Source organism: Staurois parvus, unplaced genomic scaffold, assembly GCF_062004578.1.
Source record: "Staurois parvus isolate SC_StPar_1 unplaced genomic scaffold, SC_StPar_1.0 ptg002140l, whole genome shotgun sequence".
NCBI classification, from domain to species: Eukaryota; Metazoa; Chordata; class Amphibia; order Anura; family Ranidae; genus Staurois; species Staurois parvus.
In genome coordinates, this window is record NW_028319936.1 from 54,399 (window position 1) to 76,090 (window position 21,692).

Sequence of the window (21,692 nt, forward strand, 5' to 3'; positions counted from 1 at the left end):
ACTGCACTCAAATTAAATTTATGTCCTTTTTTTCCCCCCACAAATAGAGCTTTCTTTTGGAGGTATTTGATCGCTAATGGTGAGCTATCTGGGGCAATCAAAGGGTTAACTGCTGATTTACTATGTGTGCTCTGTGTGTTTTACTAGGGAAACATACTGCTTTGTTGGTGTTGGCAGGTGAGAGATCTGCAACATGTCTGTGCTGACAGGTGAGAGATCTGTGTTATTTACATAGAGACCTCTCCCCTTTCACTGTTCCTCAGCGATCGCCGGGTTCTAGCGGGAAATCTCCAGCCAGCACCTGGTGATCGACAGCTGTAGCCGCCAAGGGCGGCGCCCCCTACCCGGAAATGCAAAATTACACACGCACACAGTTAGGTCCATATACATTTGGACACAGGCACAATTTTCATACTTTTGCTCAGTATGCCACCAGAATAAATTAGAACAAAACAATCCAAATTGGAAGTGCAGACTTTCAGCTTTAATTCAAGGGGTTGAACATAAATATCAAGTACAAATTTGAGGAACTGCAACCATTTTTATACACAGTCCCTCCATTTTCAGGCGCTCAAATGTAAATTAAAAATTAATATTTTATTTATGATTATATTCATTTGACCATTTTGTTGAGAATCCTTTACTGGCAATGACTGCCTGAAGTCTGGTAATGTCCATGGGTTCCAAAGACTGGGTTTTCTCCTGATGCTTTGCCAGGCTCTAACTGCAGCAGTCTTCCCTTATTCTTTCTTTGTGGGTCTTTATGCCTTTAGTTTTGCCTTCAGCAAGTGAAATGCATGCTCACTTGGGTTGAGATCAGGTGATTGACTTGGCCATTGCAGAATATTCCACTTTTCCTTCAAAAGCTCCTGGGTTGCTTTTGCAGTGGGTTTTGGATCATTGTCCATCTGTACTGTGAAGCACAGTCCAATCAACTTTGCTGCATTTGGCTGAATCTGGGCTCACAGAAGCAGCCGGAGGAATTCTGCAGAGTTTAGAGATGCTGTCTTCGGTCACATCATCAATAAACACCAATGACCCAGTGCCACTGGAAGCCATGCATGCCCATGCCATCACACTGCTTCCATGTTTTTACAGATGATGTTGTGTGCTTTGGATCATGAGCTGTTCCAACCCTTCTCCAAATTTTTTTCTTCCCGACATTCTGGTACAGATTAATCTTAGTTTCATCCATCCAAAGAATGCTTTTCCAGAACTGGTCGAGCTTTTTTTTTTTGTCTAATCTGGCTTTTCTATTCTTCAGGCTTATGAATGGTTTGCACCTTGAGGTGAACCCTCTGTAGACTTCAACAATGATACGCCCACTTCTTGGAGAGTGTCCTTCAATTGTCTGGATGTTGTGAATGGGTTTTTCTTTACCATAGAGAGGTTCCTGCGATCATCCACCACGGTTGTCTTCTGTGAACTTCCATGCCTTTTTATGTTGCTGATCTCACCAGTGCGTTCTTCTTTCCTCAGAATGTACCAAACTGTTGATTTGGCCACTCCTAATGTTGCGGATATCTCTGATAGATTTGTTTAATTTTTGCAGGCTTACAATGGCCTGTTTCACTTGCATGGACAGCTCCTTTGAACGCATGATGTAGGTTCACAGCAATAGATTCCAAATGCAAATACCACACTTAGAATGGACTCCAGACCTTTTACCTGCTTAATTGATGAAGTAGTAACGTAGGAGTAGCCCACACCTGGCCAGCTTTTGATTCAACTGTCCAATTACTTTTGGTCCCTTGAAAAAGGGGGGATGGCTTCTCTTAAGAGCTGTAATTCCTAAACCCTTCCTCCAATTTGGATGTACATACCCTCAAATTAAACCTGAGTGTGCGCACTTTCAACTCATATCCATTATAGAACTATAGCTTGAATATGTTTTGGTAAATACCTGAAAACACCTAAAATTGTGCCTGTGTCCAAATATATATTACCGGTGAAAACGCAAAAAATTAGATTATCGTGCAAAAGTTCATTTATTTCAGTAATGCAACTTAAAAGGTGAAACTAATATATGAGATAGACTCATTACATGCAAAGCAAGATAGTTCAAGCCGTGATTTGTCATAATTGTGGTGATTTATGGCTTATAGCTCATGAAAGCCCCAAATCCACAATCTCAGAAAATTAGAATATTGTGAAAAAGTGCAATATTCTCGGCTCAAAGTGTCCCACTCTAATCCGCTAATTAAGCCATAACACCTGCAAAGGGTTCCTGAGACTTTAAATGGTCCCTCAGTCTGGTTCAGTAGGAATCACAATCATGGGAAAGACTGCTGACCTGACAGTTGTGCAGAAAACCATCACTGACACCCTCCATAGGGAGGGAAAGCCTCTAAAGGTAATTGCAAAAAACGTTGGATGTTCCCAAAGTGCTGTATCAAAGCACATTAATAGAAAGTTATGTGGACAGGAAAAGTGTGGAAGAAAAAGGTGCACAAGCAGCAGGGATGACCGCAGCCTGGACAGGATTGTCAGGAAAAGGCCATTCAAAAGTGTTGGACTTTCACAAAGAGTGGACTGAGGCTGGAGTCAGTGCATCAAGAGCCACCACACACAGACGGATCCTGGACATGGGCTTCAAATGTCGTATTCCTCTTGTCAAGCCGCTGCTGAACAACAAACAACGTCAGAAGCATCTTACCTGGGCTAAAGAAAAACAGACCTGGATTGTTATCCCCATAAAGCTCGTCTGCGGAAGGAAGCATGAAGTGCTCCAAAATCTCCTGGTAGACGGCTGCGTTGACCCTGGACTTAATGAAGCACAGTGGACCAACACCAGCAGATGACATGGCTCCCCAAATCAACACAGACTGTGGAAACTTCACACTTGACTTCAAGCATCTTGCAGTGTGTGCGCCTCTCCATTCTTCCTCCATACTCTGGGTCCTTGGTTTTCAAATGAGATGCAAAAGTTGCTCTTATCAGAAAAGAGGACTTTGGACCACTGAGCAACAATCCAGGTCTGTTTTTCTTTAGCCCAGGTAAGATGCTTCTGACGTTGTTTGTTGTTCAGCAGCGGCTTGACAAGAGGAATACGACATTTGAAGCCCATGTCCAGGATCCGTCTGTGTGTGGTGGCTCTTGATGCACTGACTCCAGCCTCAGTCCACTCTTTGTGAAAGTCCAACACTTTTGAATGGCCTTTTCCTGACAATCCTGTCCAGGCTGCGGTCATCCCTGCTGCTTGTGCACCTTTTTCTTCCACACTTTTCCTTTCCACATAACTTTCTATTAATGTGCTTTGATACAGCACTTTGGGAACATCCAACGTTTTTTGCAATTACCTTTAGAGGCTTTCCCTCCCTATGGAGGGTGTCAGTGATGGTTTTCTGCACAACTGTCAGGTCAGCAGTCTTTCCCATGATTGTGATTCCTACTGAACCAGACTGAGAGACCATTTAAAGGCTCAGGAACCCGTTGCAGGTGTTATGGCTTAATTAGCGGATTAGAGTGGGACACTTTGAGCAGAGAATATTGTACCTTTTCACAATATTCTAATTTTCTGAGATTGTGGATTTGGGGTTTTCATGAGCTATAAGCCATAAATCACCACAATTATGACAAATCACGGCTTGAACTATCTTGCTTTGCATGTAATGAGTCTATCTCATATATTAGTTTTACCTTTTAAGTTGCATTACTGAAATAAAATGAACTTTTGCACAATATTCTAATATTTTGAGACACACACACACACACGATATTGCGCAGCCCTGCAGCGGTAGTTCTACTATAGGGCAGCGGAGAACTGGTAAATTATGTGATTAAAACACAACTTTGCAGGATAGCACAGCCAATAGGGCGACTCCAATTTTTAAGAAAATGAAGAAATTACTACAATAAAGTCACTGGGGTAGATTTACTAAAACTGGAGCACTCAGAAGCTGATTGGCCATCGTGCACAGCTGCACCAGATTCTAACTTCAGAGTGTTCAATTCAACTTTGGAAATAAAACCTGGAAGCCGTTTGGTTTACATGCAGAGCTGCACCAGATTTTGCACTCTGTAAAAGGCAAGGGGGGTTATTTAAATAAAGACTGTCGACTGGGCATTGAAAGAGCAGCAACAAAATGTATTCTGTTGCAGCTTACCAATCAGATGTTGTGGCTGCATCAGTTTTCGGTCTTTCTAGTTTTTACCTGGCAATCTGGCTAGTAATTCACCTCTTGTTTTACTGAAACACCACTCTGGATGAATGAGACAGGTGGCACAGCAAACAGCATTGTTAGTGTTGGGGGAGGGGAGTGTTAAATGTATTAGCAGATTTGAATACAACAATTTAAAGCCAAACTCCAGCTCATGCTTTAGAATCAGTTACAGCAAGAGTTTCTCTTTTGGGATAAAGGCTTTACATTAAAATTAAAGCTGATTATTTTAGTGACCCCTGCCAGTGGTAAATGGATTGTCTCATCCATGTTAACTTATGCATTCTGCTGGAGAGCTTGAGCTTCTGAAAAACATACTTGCAGGTTGGATCACCAGATGAAAATAGAAGAAAGCACAAAACAAAAAGCTAATGGAGCCATCACATCTGTAAATTGGTAAGCTGCAATCTAATAAAAGGTTTTCTTTTTGGTTTAATACTGCTTCAAACACTTCTCATGCTTCCTTCTGAGGGGGTGAGATAAGGAATTTATCTGGAAACCATACACATTGCCTTTAATTTCTATGTAGGCTATTCATATTTAGAAGACAGCTAACTCTACATTGCAATATTAAAATTTAAAGAACTGCCCACCAACCAAATAATCCCACAGTAAAAAGATAGCATTCACATTTGTGCAGTAGTTCCTTTCAAATTAATATACACTGATGCAATTAAAAAAAAAAAAAAAATAAAAGTTAGTGCTAATTGTTAAATTTTTATTGCTGAGCTTTCTGCAATACCTCATTGTATGGAGAAAAGATGAACTGAAATATGATCATCAGGCCTATGAGAGTGGGTTGTGCTGTGTGGAATCCGAATGCAGCGAAAAGTTCTTTCCGACCACTTAGCACAGCAAATAAAGAAAAACAGAGAAACGAATTCATCTGACAGATGAGAAAAAGAAAGCAATATTCAAACATTTTGAATATATAACTATGCAGTATATAAATTATTAATAATAAAAAAACAAAAAACACAAATGCTTTAACAGTTAGAAATCATGTTGAGGTGCTGTTGAATTCTAGATTCCAGATCAATTTAGGTTAAGCGGTCAATATTTTAGGATCCATAACCACATCATTAAAGCTCAATTATTTAAATTTTTTTTTTCCACAGTGTGGGGAAAGGTTAGTAACAGTCATGCTTCAATTACTGTGTAAACTACAAGTAGCATGTAAAATAAATAAAATTAAACTGTACCATTTCCTCTCACTGGCTGCTATGTCAATATGGCATCTGCTGGTCATGTAACATCTGGCAGAAGAAGCCATATAGTGTAATGGGAGAGCGGGTATTTGACACACCTGAAAGTGTCAGATATTAGTGGAATCTGCATCTGAGAACAAAGATTTACCACCCCCTAGAAGATGAAGAGACGAGTATTTATTTTTCAGTAGTAACAGGGCTACTTTTAAGATGAAGTTGGGTTTGAATTTTATTCCATAGCCACATTGGCCCCAGGTATGCGTCGCTCATATCCAAGTGATCCCCATGGAAGCTGCAAGTCACCGTAGTCGTTGCTTGCTTGGCACGTCTGCCGTTTACAGGCCACCTGGCATTTTTTTCAATGAATACAAGGTGTTCATTGACTGGACGATGTGGAGAGGCAGGTAGTGACGCCGTGATTTCCACCTCATCCAAAATCAGAGAATTACTTGTATTCATTTAAAGAAAAACAAAACAGTCTATCAAATGAATGATTTACAAACCCATTAATAAAAACACATTGGTAGATTGCCTGGGCTTGCTGACCTGTTGTGACATGCCATGGATAAAGGTGCAGGCATAGGAACTACTCCAAGGCATGTAGTGCCAGCTGCAAAGGGAGCAGAGCTGCGGCCGGAGAAGTTCAGCTGAGGAATCAGCGAGCCACATAAGCTGATGCCTCTTCTAAAGTTCCGGCAAGAATGTAAGGCAGAGTGATACCAAAAGCACCCAGCCTCTTATTCCTGAAAGCTGCAGGATCCGCAGCATGAAGCAGCACTGCATGCAAGGTCCGTGTCACTGGGCTTAAGGATACTGGACACAATAGCATTTTTATGGGCACAATAGCATCTATATGCTATTGTGTCCATAAAGCTGCTATTATGCTCATATAAACGGATATTGTGCCCTTAAAAATGCTGTTGTGGTCATATAGATGAACAGCAGTTTTCTGGGCACAAAATAATTTTTATGCTATTGGGCCCATACAGATGCACAATAGAAGCTATATGGGCAAAATCGCATTTATAAACATGGCTAACAATTATTAGGCAGTTTTCACAGTGATGCGCTATGGGTGCAGCCCAGTGCACCTGCAGCTTTCCTGTGGGTTAGCTGTAATTTAGCAACAGACGTCTATTATGTCCTGCGGGTTTGGTCTATTATGTCCTGCGGGTTTGGTGCGCTTTCCGAAAGCACACCAAAACTCCTGAATGCCTTGCTAGGTTAACAGAAGCCTGTGCCCAGTGAGCTTTGATTTCTCTTATGTTGTTCAGTTAGATCTGCACCTCTCAATGGCCTAGCCCTAATTTACAGGCTGTTCTGCCTACTTCGGTGCACAGCACACTAAAATGTACCTTAGTTCTGCCCCCCATCTCTGTTCAGAGTGCCTGCAAATAACACTTAATAACTGCAGGTATAAAGCCAAATTACAAGAGCAACTGTATATAAAAGAAAACCAAGGACATCATGATATACAGATAACTACTTGAAATACAAACACCACACAACAAAAAGAGCAAGAAAATGAAAATAGAAAAGTCACATATGGTTTTACTATCAGTAAATTTACAATAACCAAAAATTTTACAGTAGCCTATGAACCTACATTCTCTTGAACACAAAATACTGTAAATGTATATTCACCTGACTAATGACTATGTTCTTTACTGTGTGGCCCAACTTCCAGTGGCCCAACTCATGTCCCAGAACAGCCAAAACTTCAGGATTGTTGCAGCCTTGCTTCTTATTAGCGTTCTAGATTTGGAAACAAATTCAAATTGTGATAAATCACTGGTTAATAATTGAAGATACACTAGAGCACTGTACTCCTTAAAAAAACGTTCAAAAGACTACCAGTAGAGAATTCCTCCCAGACATAAAATAAGCCTTTAGAATACTTACACTGTTAGTCAAACCATTCTGTCAATGAACCAAAGATTAAAATGTTCACATTCAAAAACTTGCTTAGCAGACAGTCTACCTGTTAACTAGTTTAATTTCGATTTAGAATGGATCTTCCACACCTACCTGTCCAGTAACCCAATTCCCTAATATTTGTAATATAAATTGCCTTCTAAAAGGCCCTGAATTTCTCTTCCTTTCTAAATGGCCCACCGGAGCCTCATCATACAAAAGTAGAATTTTGTGAGAAGGTGGAAAAGAATTTGAAGCCTACAGGTTCTTACTCCAAGGAAGTGTCAGAATATTTTATTTCTTTTGCAAAAAGAACAAAAAAGTCCTGGTCACTACAGATGTTTTTCCCCCTCTCATTCTTTGTTGTACAACCTTCCTCTTTTAGGATTATACCCTCTCCCTCCCCGCTGTTTCTTGTAACTGCATAAAACCCAGGTGGGGTATATAAATAATTTGTTTAGGGATTAATTAGTAGGCTAAAAAATGTCCCTATTTTATGAACGGACTTTACCAAGGTTGGAGCAGACAGAATATGGAGCAGCTGTGCATGGGAACCAGCCACCTTCCATTTTTTACCACTTCAATACCAGGCACTTTTACCCCCGTCCTGCCCAGGTCTATTTTCAGCTTTCAGTGCTCTAACACTTTGAATGTGAGAATGTAACATGCTACATACATACTACTGGGGAAGTGATCAGTTTTTTGTTTGTTTTGTTTTTTTTAATACACACACATTATGATTGCTTATAGCAAAGAATTTCTTTGCTATAAGCAAGCATTTAACTAAAATTAAATCGATTAATTCAGGGTTTTTTTTTGTGTTGTGATTAGCTGTGATCGGCTATAGCTAGTCACATGACACAGATGGGCTGTGATTGGCCCAGTCTGTATATGTGATCAATCACAGCTAGTGACAATTTTATACAATGGATGGCATGAAAGGAAGCCATCCATTTTTTACAATTATGCGACCTGCTGTGAATGATCACAGCAGGTCACATGGTACTGACCATGGGCCGGTACACAGATCTGTCATTGGTCGTGTCCGAGGTACACAGCCAGTGACAGATCTCGCAACAGTGCGGCGTCGCAGGCACGCACAATCCAGGAAGGACGTCATGACGCCGACCAGGATTGACACAAGTCCCGCTCGGCCATCAATCTGCTATTGGCCAGTTGGGAACAGGTTAAAGCTTAACTGAAAAAGCTGAACCTAGACTTTTGCTGGTTACTACGCACAGCTGTTCCACATTCTGTTTGCTTCCGTTTTAGTAAATTCCTCCGTGTCATGCAAAGGCTATATTTTACATTGAAAGCTGCAACTTCCTTAGTGTCCACCTCCCTCTGACATGGTTTATACCCCAAAAGGAAACACAGCCTCCCTCAGTGAATGATACAGAAAATACAGGTTGCCATTGCTATTCGACTGGCTGTCATGGTCAGCCAACAGCTTCAAGAATGCGTCACTGACCTAAAAATACATATATCAGGAGTTGACATTTTTGGACTGAGATGGGTGTTAAAATCTAAAAAGGGACCACTTATCACAAGCTGAAGAACTCGTTTATAGTTACTTTTTTTTTTTTTTTTTTAAAGAGAATATAAAAGTAAGCCTACATGACTCCAGGGCTATCAATCTTTCAGTTGTAACAAACAGCCAAAAACAACTTGGTATGCAACTAATCATGAGTCCCATGACGGAATATTCCTGTCCCAGTAAACAGCCCTCAGCATTTCAGCTGTGCAACCCTAATTAAGGAATTTTCACTTTTAACTCACCTTGGCTTTCAACTTCACTTCAGCAGTTTCATTTTCTGAGGTCTCTTCTGTATCGTCTTTATTTAGTGGTGAGTAGTCCTCCAGGAGAGTGTCAAATAAAACAATCCTCTTGTTTTTAAAGAATCCATAAAAATATGCATTGCTGTGAGAGGACCGCTTTGAGCCTAGAGAACACAAATGTATCAACAAAATAATAAATAGAATCTTTATCTACATACCTATATATCACGAGGCTAGAGTTAAGACACCACAAACAGCCACCTTTTATAATTCTCTTCTTCGGCCAATGGCTGTTGATCTAGCTAATCAACTAAAAACCAAATGAGTGGAAAATGTAAGGGAGCTGGAGGACGAAGAATGGGCAGAAATCTTAACGTCTAGTAAATTGGTCTCCCCAAAACTTTGACCGCCTTACACACCTATATAAAATTCTACATAGAGAATGCCTGACATCCCCCCAGTTAGGCAAGTATAGGCCTCAATATGACCCTTCCTGTCCTAGGATGTGGTGACCCTAGGAGGTTCTTTTTATCATCTAATCTGGTCTTACCCGATTACTCAAGGTTATTAGTCACAGGTGGTCTGGTTCCTACAAGACCGCATGGGCTCCCCATTAACCCTATGCCAAAAAACAAACAATGTCTCCTGGGACTTATCCCCAATAAGGACGGCGATAAACGTTTGCATGTTTTTCGTCAACAAACACCTGTTGTTGCCAGACTGTTGATAGCAAGGGTTTGGCTTAGGGCCTCGCCTCCAACAATTCGGCAGTGGAGAGCTGCCATTAATCTTACCTTATCCTATGGAGGAAAAATAAAATGTATGTATGTATGTATGTATATTTTTATTTAAGTTATTTTTTTTGCAATATTGATAAATCTGAAGATTCATAATCTATATACTTTTTTATTTTCATGTATAGCATTGCCTCAGGATTTTGCTAACTGTGTAAACAAATCTTTTTGTCATTAGGAATCAGTTATGTTATGGAGTTATTTGTATTGCTCCTCTGTGTATTATGTTTGCCTACCTCTTTTAATAAAGCGCTTTTTGATACACACACAAAATTTATTTGGCAAATGCTGTGGGGTGAGAGTGTACAGAAGTGGACCCAGTTTCCTTAGTGGGAAACCTATTATCTGCATATATGTAGTTGAAATGGTGTCCTCCATGAAATACTACATTGTATGCAGCTATGCTACAGTTTCAAACTAGCTGGTGGAATACTACAGGCCAGCATTTTTGCCAACTGCCAGGTACATCCAATGGCTCCACAAACAAGAAACAGGCATGCAGCTCTAGATACAGCATGAAGTCAAAACTACAAATCTGCATACTCGTTTAGGGTCTCCATAAGGCGATGAAGCCATTGGATTAGATTGGTAGTCTCTCATTTCTAAATTAAAGCATTTATATTTAGTCAATACAGGCTTCCTTTAATGGTGTTAGTTTTAGAAATGGCAAATCTGGCTGCTAGCATGTTCCAAAGCTAGGCAGGTATCTCCGTTTACAAACAGATGCTTACCAACATGATAATGTGCCTCCTCACACAGTTACACTGTACTTTGTGAATAGATGGTTTCCTTTGATCCAGTCTAAGGCTATGTTCTCACAAATGCGTTTAGTTTTAAGTGGTTTCCTATGGAACATGTTCACATCTATGCTTTATTGAGTGGCTGCGTTTTTGGAAAGGGTCAGGGAAGCTGCTGAAATGCATGGTAGTGTGTTTTTGTCGCATTTTGCATTCTTATTCTACCCAGCAAAAAAAAAAAAAAAAAAAAAAAACCCTACACAGGACAAAATGCAAAACGTTGTAAAAACATGTCAAACGCATCAAAACCGTGTAGAAATACGCAAAATGAACTGAAAAAGCACTGAAAAACAAAGGCAAAAAGCAAACTGCATTAGGTGTGAGAAGGCCTAAGAGAAGCAGTAAAATCTGTAACAAAGTATTCTACATAGCCCCACCTTCACATCAGGCCATCCAGTTAGCACTGACCTGGGCTGTGAACGGCCATTAAAAATAAAATAAATTTGGGCTACAATATGTGACTGGAGGTTTCTTTCCCCCAAAATCATGCCTCCAAAAAGATCATTACTTGTTGTCTAAAGTGGCGATAAAAAGGATATTTTTATGTTTTTCTGCCCAAATGCCAATCAGTTGGAAGAGAATATAATCTCTAGTACACCCATGTTACAATCCAGCAGTGCTATTACATTTTCTTTCGTAAGGTGCCTCTTACCTTCAACAACATAAACTTTGGTCAGTGGGAAGGAAATACTTTTTGCCATTGTTTCAATAGCATCCTTTAGCTCTCCTTCAGGAAGTGGGGTGAATTTATCAAATAAAGGTGCAATATAATCTGCATATATTGTCACAAGTACCTAAAATTAAAGGAAATAAATATTGGTATCTTGATGTGCAAGTTTTATATAAAAACAGGATGCAAGTACAGATATATTCTTACCAGAGACACCATCAGAGTGAAGAGCCATGCATAGACAAAGAAGTAGTCACCACCAATCTTGATTATATAAAGCAAGAGAGATGTAACTGGGAGAAGAATGCACTGAGTGACCAAGAATTTCTTTAAGGCATCCTTGAAGAAGAATCCAAGGGTCTGAATATACAAAACACACAGATCGAATAAAACACTGATATAGGGTTGTGGTTAAAAAGGTTTGTTATTGGCCTGAAATTCTAGAATAAAACATGAAATTCCCATGAGTACACAGAGTAAAAGCACTTTTTTCCTCATGTACAGTACTTTACATCTTGCATTTATTTTAGTATGTGAGATCTTCAGGTTTTACAGAATGTTAGGTCTCCCTGGTGAATGTGTGTAGCAATAAATCACAAGCAGTGCATCAATATGTGCACCTGGCAGTACAGAATTACTGGGAGCAACCACAGCTATTACAAACTTGTCAGTGGGTATTAAAGGAGATGGAAGTCAGCTTCCTAATTTTGAAGCTACCAATACGGAGGTCAACTTTAAACAAGAGAATTATATAATTAAGCCAGATTCCCTATACATCCTGCATGGCCACATTTTATAAGCAGTAATTCTGCAAAAAAGCAATGCTAACTGGTAAACACAGCAACTATGTTAAAATTAGAAAAATGTACTCAGACTGCCCTAATCGGAGTTCTAAATTTACCACAAGCACCCCAAATGCAGCTCGCTGAGTGTACCACCTAAAGCTTGTGCCGTTTAATCTTTTCTAAAGATCCATCGACACCAAGGCCGTCTATTGCAATAAATGCATTAGGTCACACACTGTGCATTACTGTTAAGGCAGCCCATTCAAATTAATTGCTACCCAAAGCACTACAATGGAATGAAAATTAGACATATAGAATGTTTACTAACGCCACACATGGCAGCACAAAAATCGGGTGCATTGCCTAAAAGCAAGGGTTCTCAACCTTAGGGAAACCAGGGCTCAGTAAATTCTATGCCCCAAAATGGACAAGATCAACAGGTAGACAGAGCTCAACCTGTTGCTGAGCCACTAACACACGTCTATGCAATCCATAGCAAATGAAAAATAAAAAACCTAACTTATTAAAACATAAGCTATAGGGCTGATCCATTTAAAAAGGATAAGTTCACCTTTAGTAACACCTTACACCCATATTCAGGGTGTAACACTAGCTAGCGGGGGATCTTCTCCCCCTACGCTGTCAAATTTAGAAAAAAAAAAAAAAAACAACACACACGTGGCTGTGCGGGGCTCCACCCACACAGCCACATCACTTATTCACAGTCATCTTGAATGAGAGAATACAATTCCCGATAGCACTGGTGGCTGTCAGCTCGTAGTCTTCAATGAGCTACCACAGCACTGTGATGCACCTTGGTAGTTTATTCTTCCTTCCTGTCAGTATATCTGCTTGCTTGTACATCCTGTACAGGCAAACAGATATACTGACAGATATCCAGGAGATCTGTATGGCATCAGCAATCTGCTGATCGCTGGTGCAGTGGTTTACACGCTCCTGCAGACGAAAGAAAATAAATAAATAAATAAAATGTGCATTTATTTTTTTTCTAAAAGGTGAACTTATCCTTTAATTTGAAAAATAAAAATAAAGCACACAACTGCAGGGGTGTGTGTGAGATAAACTATAGGTACACACTTGTCATGAGTACCCCATGTGACCAAGCTGTTATCCCTCCGAAAGCAAAGCCAGTAAACAAAACTCAAGTTATTAGTCAAGCCTCACTGTAGGCCCCATCATGATTCCTAGCAGTTGGACTCCCATCTCCAGGAGCTGGTGGGAGTGTGGGACAGTACGCTCCTACCAAACCAGAGACCCTTTCTGCTCTAACAGCTAGAGTCTAGCTGTCAAAGCAAACAAAGCCAGGGCACAGCAGGCTGCGGCCCGGTGGTTTTAGGTGGTAATAGCAGCACAGCACACATATATGGTGTGCTATCGCTCAATACTGTAGTGAGAATGGATTCCCCAACATTATAAGCTTTTATCACATTCAAATTTCCAGGTCATATTTAAACTTGACTGGAAGTTAAAATACAATGTTCACTTTTCTTTAACCAAGGCTGCAGTGGCAGTGTTTGGTAATAGATCTCCAAGCAGGGGTTTTCAGATCATCAGCTCAAATCAGAACGTACAAAAAGGAAATAGAACAGACTGACACTCCACAGCAATGCCAAGATGGAAAATTTAATTACTGATCAAGTTGGGTATATATCTCAAGGTTTCAAATGTTTTTACAAGAATACACATTAAACACATGCACAGGTAGTCTGTATGCAATAATACCTGCTGAAAATCAGAACAGATTTATAAAATTAAAAAAAATACATTAGGAAAACAACAACTGGAAATCAAATTACTACAATGGAATAGATTTAATAAATCAGCCTCAATATTATAGAAGAGTAAATGTATGGAGGACACGGATGATGGTAGGAAAGTGAACATGCATTACTTTAACTATAGCAACAGCATAATTCCACAGAAAAAGGGAACTGTTTGGCACTGCCAATCAACCTGTGGCAATAATTTTGGAGAGAAGTATGGTAAAAACGTATGACACATAAAAATACATACATCCCCATCCTTGACACCTAACACATTCTCACCAATTAAGAGCTAACACCGGAGTGGAACAAGATCAAAATGACAGGCTCTCACCCATCATGAAGCATGGTGTTGCTCATCCTCAGTCTTCTCAGCTCAGGTGTCTGTCCAGACCAGGGCTATGTTTACATGATCCTCCTCATACTACAGGAGAGCAGATAACCGACTCATGGGTAGAGTAATACTGTATATACTAGGTAAAACAATCCCAAATATATACCCAGTTGTGTAGATAAAGAATCCAAGCCCTCTCAAACAATTATCTTTATAGGAGCACTGGTATTTATCCAAGCTGTTAAAATGTACAGATATAGCATCAAAGACAAAATTAAATAATAGAGATTAATATAAAAATACACAAAGTTAACTAAGGCTTTGTGAGTATACTCCATTAATTAACAGCTTGTCAAAGTCTAAATCTACTTTTCTGAGCATGTTTCACGTTACACTCATATTTAAAGAGTCTGCACAGCCACCAACCATCAATTCTTCTCCTCTTAGAAGCCAGGGGTTCATCTCCCTGCTGGCACCTGGAAAATTTGAAATATACATGGCTGTGCTTGACCCAGTCTTCACAACCACATCATTCTTTCACAGGAATGAAAAAAACAATGAGTTCTGTCTGCCACTGTGGCAAAGGGATACAGTTCTCAGAGTACAATTGTGATGATATCACTGCACTTGTAGCACCCCACTGTAGCCCACTGACACTACCTCTAGCCCTGTAACTGAAGATCTGTATGTCGGTATGATCAGGCAGATGAAGAAAGTGTGCAGGAACCAGATCATTGCACCCCCAATCAATTAATCACGGCTACAATGCTTTCCAAGACCCTATGGAAAAAAACAGCAACTGCTACAGGTAAATATTTTTTTTTTCCTTTTGCAAAATGGGGACTTCTCTTTTAAAGCCCTATCATTCTTTAACTAGAATTACCTGTTGGGGCGGCGGCGGAGAGCTCGTGGTAGGAGCTCTAGCACGAGTCTCCTCTGACCGACCCCCTTTGGCCTCAAATCCCCCCAGATGTATGGAGCTCCAGAAGGCTGAGACTTACCTCGGCCTGGCGGGCTTCCTTGGATGAGCAGCGGCCCGCGGGAGGGAGAGCCGGGGAGCTGGAGAGCAGCGGTGAGAGGCTGGGTCTGGTTGCCGGGAGACAAGGAGGCGCGGCCGGGACACGTGACCAGCCGCGGTGCATCCCTGGGAGGCAGGGAAGCCGGCCGGCCGGAGGCCGATGGGGCAGGAGAGATACCGAGTTGTTGGACGGCCAGCTACCCCTGGAGCCCTATCATTGCGCCGACAGGGAAGAACAGCCTTGTCCAAAGAAGAAGAGAGTGGAGGAAAGCCCTGGAGGGTCCCCCTGAGAGGAGGTGGAGAGGAGCTGACCTGCTGAAAGAACTGGAGGAGGGAGCCTGGAGCCGTCTCACGAAAAGAAAAGCGCAAGGAGGGTGAGGGAGTCTGGCTGTGGCTTCACACAAAAAATCTGTATTTGAGTCGGTGGGGAAACAGAGTGAGAGAAAAAAGGGGGGGACCCCCAGAGAATATAAACAAGGAGAAGAACGTAATGTACAGGCAAAAGTTTAAAGAAAAGTGAATGGACAGGGCTGGGACTTCCATATCATATTAACTGCCTCTTCTTAAACACAAGTCTATGAGAGAAAAATAAAAGATATAGAAGAAATGAAAAACAAAAGTGCAAAAGGAACCGGGCCTAAAAGGGACCCAAACGGGTACAATTAAAAAATATACATCCCAGGGAAACGTGACCCCGGAAAGGCCCCAGAGTAGAAGGGATAAAGGAGAATTAGATCTAAATCTGCAAAATAGTCCTAGACAGTCAATGGATTTGGATATCAGTCAACAAATATCAGAGTTGAAAAAAGATCTACAAATTCCAAATAAAAAAAGATGACAGAAATGTTTAAAGAATTGGAGAGAACAATAAAGCAAGAAATGGTAAATATTCGGAATGACCTGGGGCAGATATTGTTAAGAGTGGAAGAAACGGAGCAGAAAGTTAATAATCAGACCCAGATTATTTCCGAATTAGAAAAGAAGATAATAATATGGAAAAAGTCTAGGAAAAACTGCAGTATAAAAAGGCGGAAATCCAAGAGAATAGAGAAAGAAGGAGAAATATAAGGATAAGAGGGGTATCGGAAAGTCTAAAAGAAGAAACACTGGATGAGGCGGTTTGCAAAATACTGAACTTTATAAACGGGAAACTCTGATATGGAAAGGACTAATATAGAAGGAATCTCTAGAAATGGGAAACTCCAGGGGAACTATGAGGACAGGCCAAGAGATATACTGGTTAAATTTTATGAACTTCAGCAAAGGGAAAGAATCTGGAGGAAAATTAAGGGAAAGCCAGTAATAAAATATGGAGAAATGAATATCCAGATATATGCGGACTTGTCATCGGAGACTCTCCGGAGGAGGAGAGCTCTGAGGCCTTTGTTGGAACAGATGAAAAAACAGAAGGTGCAATATAGATGGGGGGTACCGGAGTGCTTAATAGGATGGAAGAATGAAATAACAGCCCGTTTGAGGTTCCCAGAGGACTTGAGAAACTTTTGTGATAGACTTGAATTACAAAGATCTGAAATTAGTGGTTGGGAAGAAGAATCCGGGGGATTTAGATTAAAAAGAGGGGAGGAGTGGCGACTGGTGTGGGGGGGACGGGGGGACGAGGGAAAAGGAGAAAGGATCTGAATTTTTTTTTTCCCCTTCACTCCTTCCTTGCCCCTCCTCCTTCGCCTTCTCTTCCCTCACACCTCCAGCTTAATTCCTTCTGAGAAGTACCGTATATACTCGAGTATAAGCCGACCCGAATATAAGCCGAGGTACCTAATTTTACCACAAAAAACTGGGAAAAACTATTGACTCGAGTATAAGCCGAGGGGGGAGGAATAGTGCCCCATCGTTGGTGTCAGTAGGGGGGGGGAGGAATAGTGCCCCATCGTTGGTGTCAGTAGGGGGGGGGGGGGGGGGATTAATAGTGCCCCATCGTTGGTGTCAGTGGGGGGGAGGAGGAATAGTGCCCCATCGTTGGTGTCAGTGGGGGTGGGGGGGGAGGAATAGTGCCCCATCGTTGGTGTCAGTGGGGAAGGGGGGGGGGGGGGGAGGAATAGTGCCCCATCGTTGGTGTCAGTGGGGGGGGGGGGGGGGGGGAGGAATAGTGCCCCATCGTTGGTGTCAGTGGGGGGGGGGGGGGGGGGAGGAATAGTGCCCCATCGTTGGTGTCAGTGGGGGGGGGGGGGGGAGGAATAGTGCCCCATCGTTGGTGTCAGTGGGGGGGGGGGGGGGGGGAGGAATAGTGCCCCATCGTTGGTGTCAGTGGGGGGGGGGGGGGGAGGAATAGTGCCCCATCGTTGGTGTCAGTGGGGGGGGGGGGGGGGGAGGAATAGTGCCCCATCGTTGGTGTCAGTGGGGGGGGGGGAGGAATAGTGCCCCATCGTTGGTGTCAGTGGGGGGGGGGGGGGGGGGAGGAATAGTGCCCCATCGTTGGTGTCAGTGGGGGGGGGGGGGGGGGGAGGGAATAGTGCCCCATCGTTGGTGTCAGTGGGGGGGGGGGGGGGGAGGAATAGTGCCCCATCGTTGGTGTCAGTGGGGGGGGGGGGGGGGGGGGAATAGTGCCCCATCGTTGGTGTCAGTGGGGGGGGGGGGGGGGGGAGGAATAGTGCCCCATCGTTGGTGTCAGTGGGGGGGGGGGGGGGGGGGAGGAATAGTGCCCCATCGTTGGTGTCAGTGGGGGGGGGAGGAATAGTGCCCCATCGTTGGTGTCAGTGGGGGGGGGGGGGGGGGGGAGGAATAGTGCCCCATCGTTGGTGTCAGTGGGGGGGGGGGGGGGAGGAATAGTGCCCCATCGTTGGTGTCAGTGGGGGGGGGGGGGGGGAGGAATAGTGCCCCGTCGTTGGTGTCAGTGGGGGGGGGGGAGGAATAGTGCCCCGTCGTTGGTGTCAGTGGGGGGGGGGAGGAATAGTGCCCCCGTCGTTGGTGTCAGTGGGGGGGGGGAGGAATAGTGCCCCAATCGTTGGTGTCAGTGGGGGGGGGGGGGGAATAGTGCCCCATCGTTGGTGTCAGTGGGGGGGGGGGGGGAGGAATAGTGCCCCATCGTTGGTGTCAGTGGGGGGGGGGGGGAGGAATAGTGCCCCATCGTTGGTGTCAGTGGGGGTGGGGGGGGAGGAATAGTGCCCCATCGTTGGTGTCAGTGGGGGTGGGGGGAGGAATAGTGCCCCATCGTTGGTGTCAGTGGGGGGGGGAGGAATAGTGCCCCATCGTTGGTGTCAGTGGGGGGGGGGGAGGAATAGTGCCCCGTCGTTGGTGTCAGTGGGGGGGGGAGGAATAGTGCCCCGTCGTTGGTGTCAGTGGGGGGGGAGGAATAGTGCCCGTCGTTGGTGTCAGTGGGGGGGGAGGAATAGTGCCCCGTCGTTGGTGTCAGTAGGGGGGGGAGGAATAGTGCCCCATCGTTGGTGTCAGTGGGGGGGGGGGGGGGGGGGAGGAATAGTGCCCCATCGTTGGTGTCAGTGGGGGTGGGGGGGGAGGAATAGTGCCCCATCGTTGGTGTCAGTGGGGGGGGGGAGGAATAGTGCCCCATCGTTGGTGTCAGTGGGGGTGGGGGGGGAGGAATAGTGCCCCATCGTTGGTGTCAGTGGGGGGGGGGGGGGGGAGGAATAGTGCCCCATCGTTGGTGTCAGTGGGGGGGGGGGGGGAGGATAGTGCCCCATCGTTGGTGTCAGTGGGGGGGGGAGGAATAGTGCCCCATCGTTGGTGTCAGTGGGGGGGGGGGGGGGGGGGGAGGAATAGTGCCCCATCGCTGGTGTCAGTGGGGGGGGGGGGGGGGGGAGGAATAGTGCCCCATCGCTGGTGTCAGTGGGGGGGGGGGGGGGGGAGGAATAGTGCCCCATCGTTGGTGTCAGTGGGGGGGGGGGGGGGGGGAGGAATAGTGCCCCATCGTTGGTGTCAGTGGGGGGGGGGGGGGGGGAATAGTGCCCCATCGTTGGTGTCAGTGGGGGGGGGGGGGGGGGGAGGAATAGTGCCCCATCGTTGGTGTCAGTGGGGGGGGGGGGGGGGAGGAATAGTGCCCCATCGTTGGTGTCAGTGGGGGGGGGGGGGGGGGGGAGGAATAGTGCCCCATCGTTGGTGTCAGTGGGGGGGGGGGGGGGGGGAGGATAGTGCCCCATCGTTGGTGTCAGTGGGGGGGGGGGGGGGAGGAATAGTGCCCCATCGTTGGTGTCAGTGGGGGGGGGGGGGGGAGGAATAGTGCCCCATCGTTGGTGTCAGTGGGGGGGGGGGGGGGGATAGTGCCCCATCGTTGGTGTCAGTGGGGGGGGGGGGGGGAGGAATAGTGCCCCATCGTTGGTGTCAGGGGGGGGGGGGGGGGGAGGATAGTGCCCCATCGTTGGTGTCAGGGGGGGGGGGGGGGGGAGGAATAGTGCCCCATCGTTGGTGTCAGGGGGGGGGGGGGGAATAGTGCCCCATCGTTGGTGTCAGTGGGGGGGGGAGGAATAGTGCCCCATCGTTGGTGTCAGTGGGGGGGGGAGGAATAGTGCCCCATCGTTGGTGTCAGCGGGGGGGGGGGGAGGAATAGTGCCCCATCGTTGGTGTCAGCGGGGGGGGGGGGGGGGGGGGGGAGGAATAGTGCCCCATCGTTGGTGTCAGCGGGGGGGGGGGGGGGGGGGGGGGAGGAATAGTGCCCCATCGTTGGTGTCAGCGGGGGGGAGGAATAGTGCCCCATCGTTGGTGTCAGCGGGGGGGGAGGAATAGTGCCCCATCGTTGGTGTCAGCGGGGGGGAGGAATAGTGCCCCATCGTTGGTGTCAGCGGGGGGGGAGGAATAGTGCCCCATCGTTGGTGTCAGCGGGGGGGAGGAATAGTGCCCCATCGTTGGTGTCAGCGGGGGGGGAGGAATAGTGCCCCATCGTTGGTGTCAGCGGGGGGGAGGAATAGTGCCCCATCGTTGGTGTCAGCGGGGGGGGAGGAATAGTGCCCCATCGTTGGTGTCAGCGGGGGGGAGGAATAGTGCCCCATCGTTGGTGTCAGCGGGGGGGGGAGGAATAGTGCCCCATCGTTGGTGTCAGCGGGGGGGGAGGAATAGTGCCCCATCGTTGGTGTCAGCGGGGGGGAGGAATAGTGCCCCATCGTTGGTGTCAGCGGGGGGGGAGGAATAGTGCCCCATCGTTGGTGTCAGCGGGGGGGGAGGAATAGTGCCCCATCGTTGGTGTCAGCGGGGGGGGAGGAATAGTGCCCCATCGTTGGTGTCAGCGGGGGGGAGGAATAGTGCCCCATCGTTGGTGTCAGCGGGGGGGAGGAATAGTGCCCCATCGTTGGTGTCAGCGGGGGGGGAGGAATAGTGCCCCATCGTTGGTGTCAGCGGGGGGGGGAGGAATAGTGCCCCATCGTTGGTGTCAGCGGGGGGGAGGAATAGTGCCCCATCGTTGGTGTCAGCGGGGGGGAGGAATAGTGCCCCATCGTTGGTGTCAGCGGGGGGGAGGAATAGGCCCCATCGTTGGTGTCAGCGGGGGGGGAGGAATAGTGCCCCATCGTTGGTGTCAGCGGGGGGGAGGAATAGTGCCCCATCGTTGGTGTCAGTGGGGGGGGGGGGGGGGGGGGGAGGAATAGTGCCCCATCGTTGGTGTCAGTGGGGGGGGGGGGGGAGGAATAGTGCCCCATCGTTGGTGTCAGTGGGGGGGGAGGAATAGTGCCCCATCGTTGGTGTCAGTGGGGGGGGGGGGGGAGGAATAGTGCCCCATCGTTGGTGTCAGCGGGGGGGGGGGAGGAATAGTGCCCCATCGTTGGTGTCAGTGGGGGGGGGAGGAATAGTGCCCCATCGTTGGTGACCCCTGCTCCAGCCTGGCTCGCTCGCTCCCTCCCTCTCCCATGGTACACACTTACCTGTCGGATGTCTTCCTTCTCCGGCCGCTCTCCTCCTCTTCGCTCGATCTTCGCGGTGCCGCTCGGCTCCTCCTCTCCAAGCTCCACCTCCTCGCCGGTGATTGGGCGCCTGTGTGCCTCTCCTGAGCTACAGTTCTGGCGGCCAATCACCGGCGAGGATTGATCCCGGGGTGTGTCCAGATGACAGGGACGGCATGTCATCTGCAGACGTTGACTCGAGTAGAAGCCGAGGGGGCTTTTTTTTCAGCACAAAAAATGTGCTGAAAAACTCGGCTTATACTCTAGTATATACAGTATATGTAGAATGGGGGTCAACGGGGGTTCGGATAGAGGGGAAGTTGTCCATGGGAGGAGTGTAGCCCTAAGGATCAAATCAAAGGTGGATATTATCTCCACGACTGTTAGGCAAATCAAAGGCCTAAAAAGAGGGTGGAGGGAGGGAAGGAGTGGTGGGGAGGGACGGGGTTGGAGGGGAGAGGGAGGAAAGGGATTGAGGGGACTATTGGGAGAGGGGGGGGAGGGGCTTTAGGGACAACACTCTGCATGATGGAAGGGAAAACAAAAAAAACACAAAAAAAAAAAAAACAGGGATTTAAGACATATGGAAGATCTACGATTTATAACATA

The 21,692-nt window shown here is 45.9% G+C and overlaps 1 protein-coding gene across 1 annotated transcript in view; it reads right to left on the reverse strand.

Moving 5' to 3' along the window:
- ZMPSTE24 (zinc metallopeptidase STE24) overlaps positions 1 to 21,692 on the reverse strand; it is a 44,346-nt gene that overhangs the window by 1,006 nt on the left and 21,648 nt on the right. The window contains exons 5-9 of the mRNA XM_089665186.1: positions 11,530 to 11,682; positions 11,305 to 11,446; positions 9,062 to 9,225; positions 7,013 to 7,123; positions 4,903 to 5,046 (exon numbers count right to left, since the gene is read on the reverse strand). Of these exons, the coding sequence (XP_089521312.1) occupies positions 4,903 to 5,046; positions 7,013 to 7,123; positions 9,062 to 9,225; positions 11,305 to 11,446; positions 11,530 to 11,682 (714 nt within the window). The remainder of the gene's footprint in view (positions 1 to 4,902; positions 5,047 to 7,012; positions 7,124 to 9,061; positions 9,226 to 11,304; positions 11,447 to 11,529; positions 11,683 to 21,692) is intronic.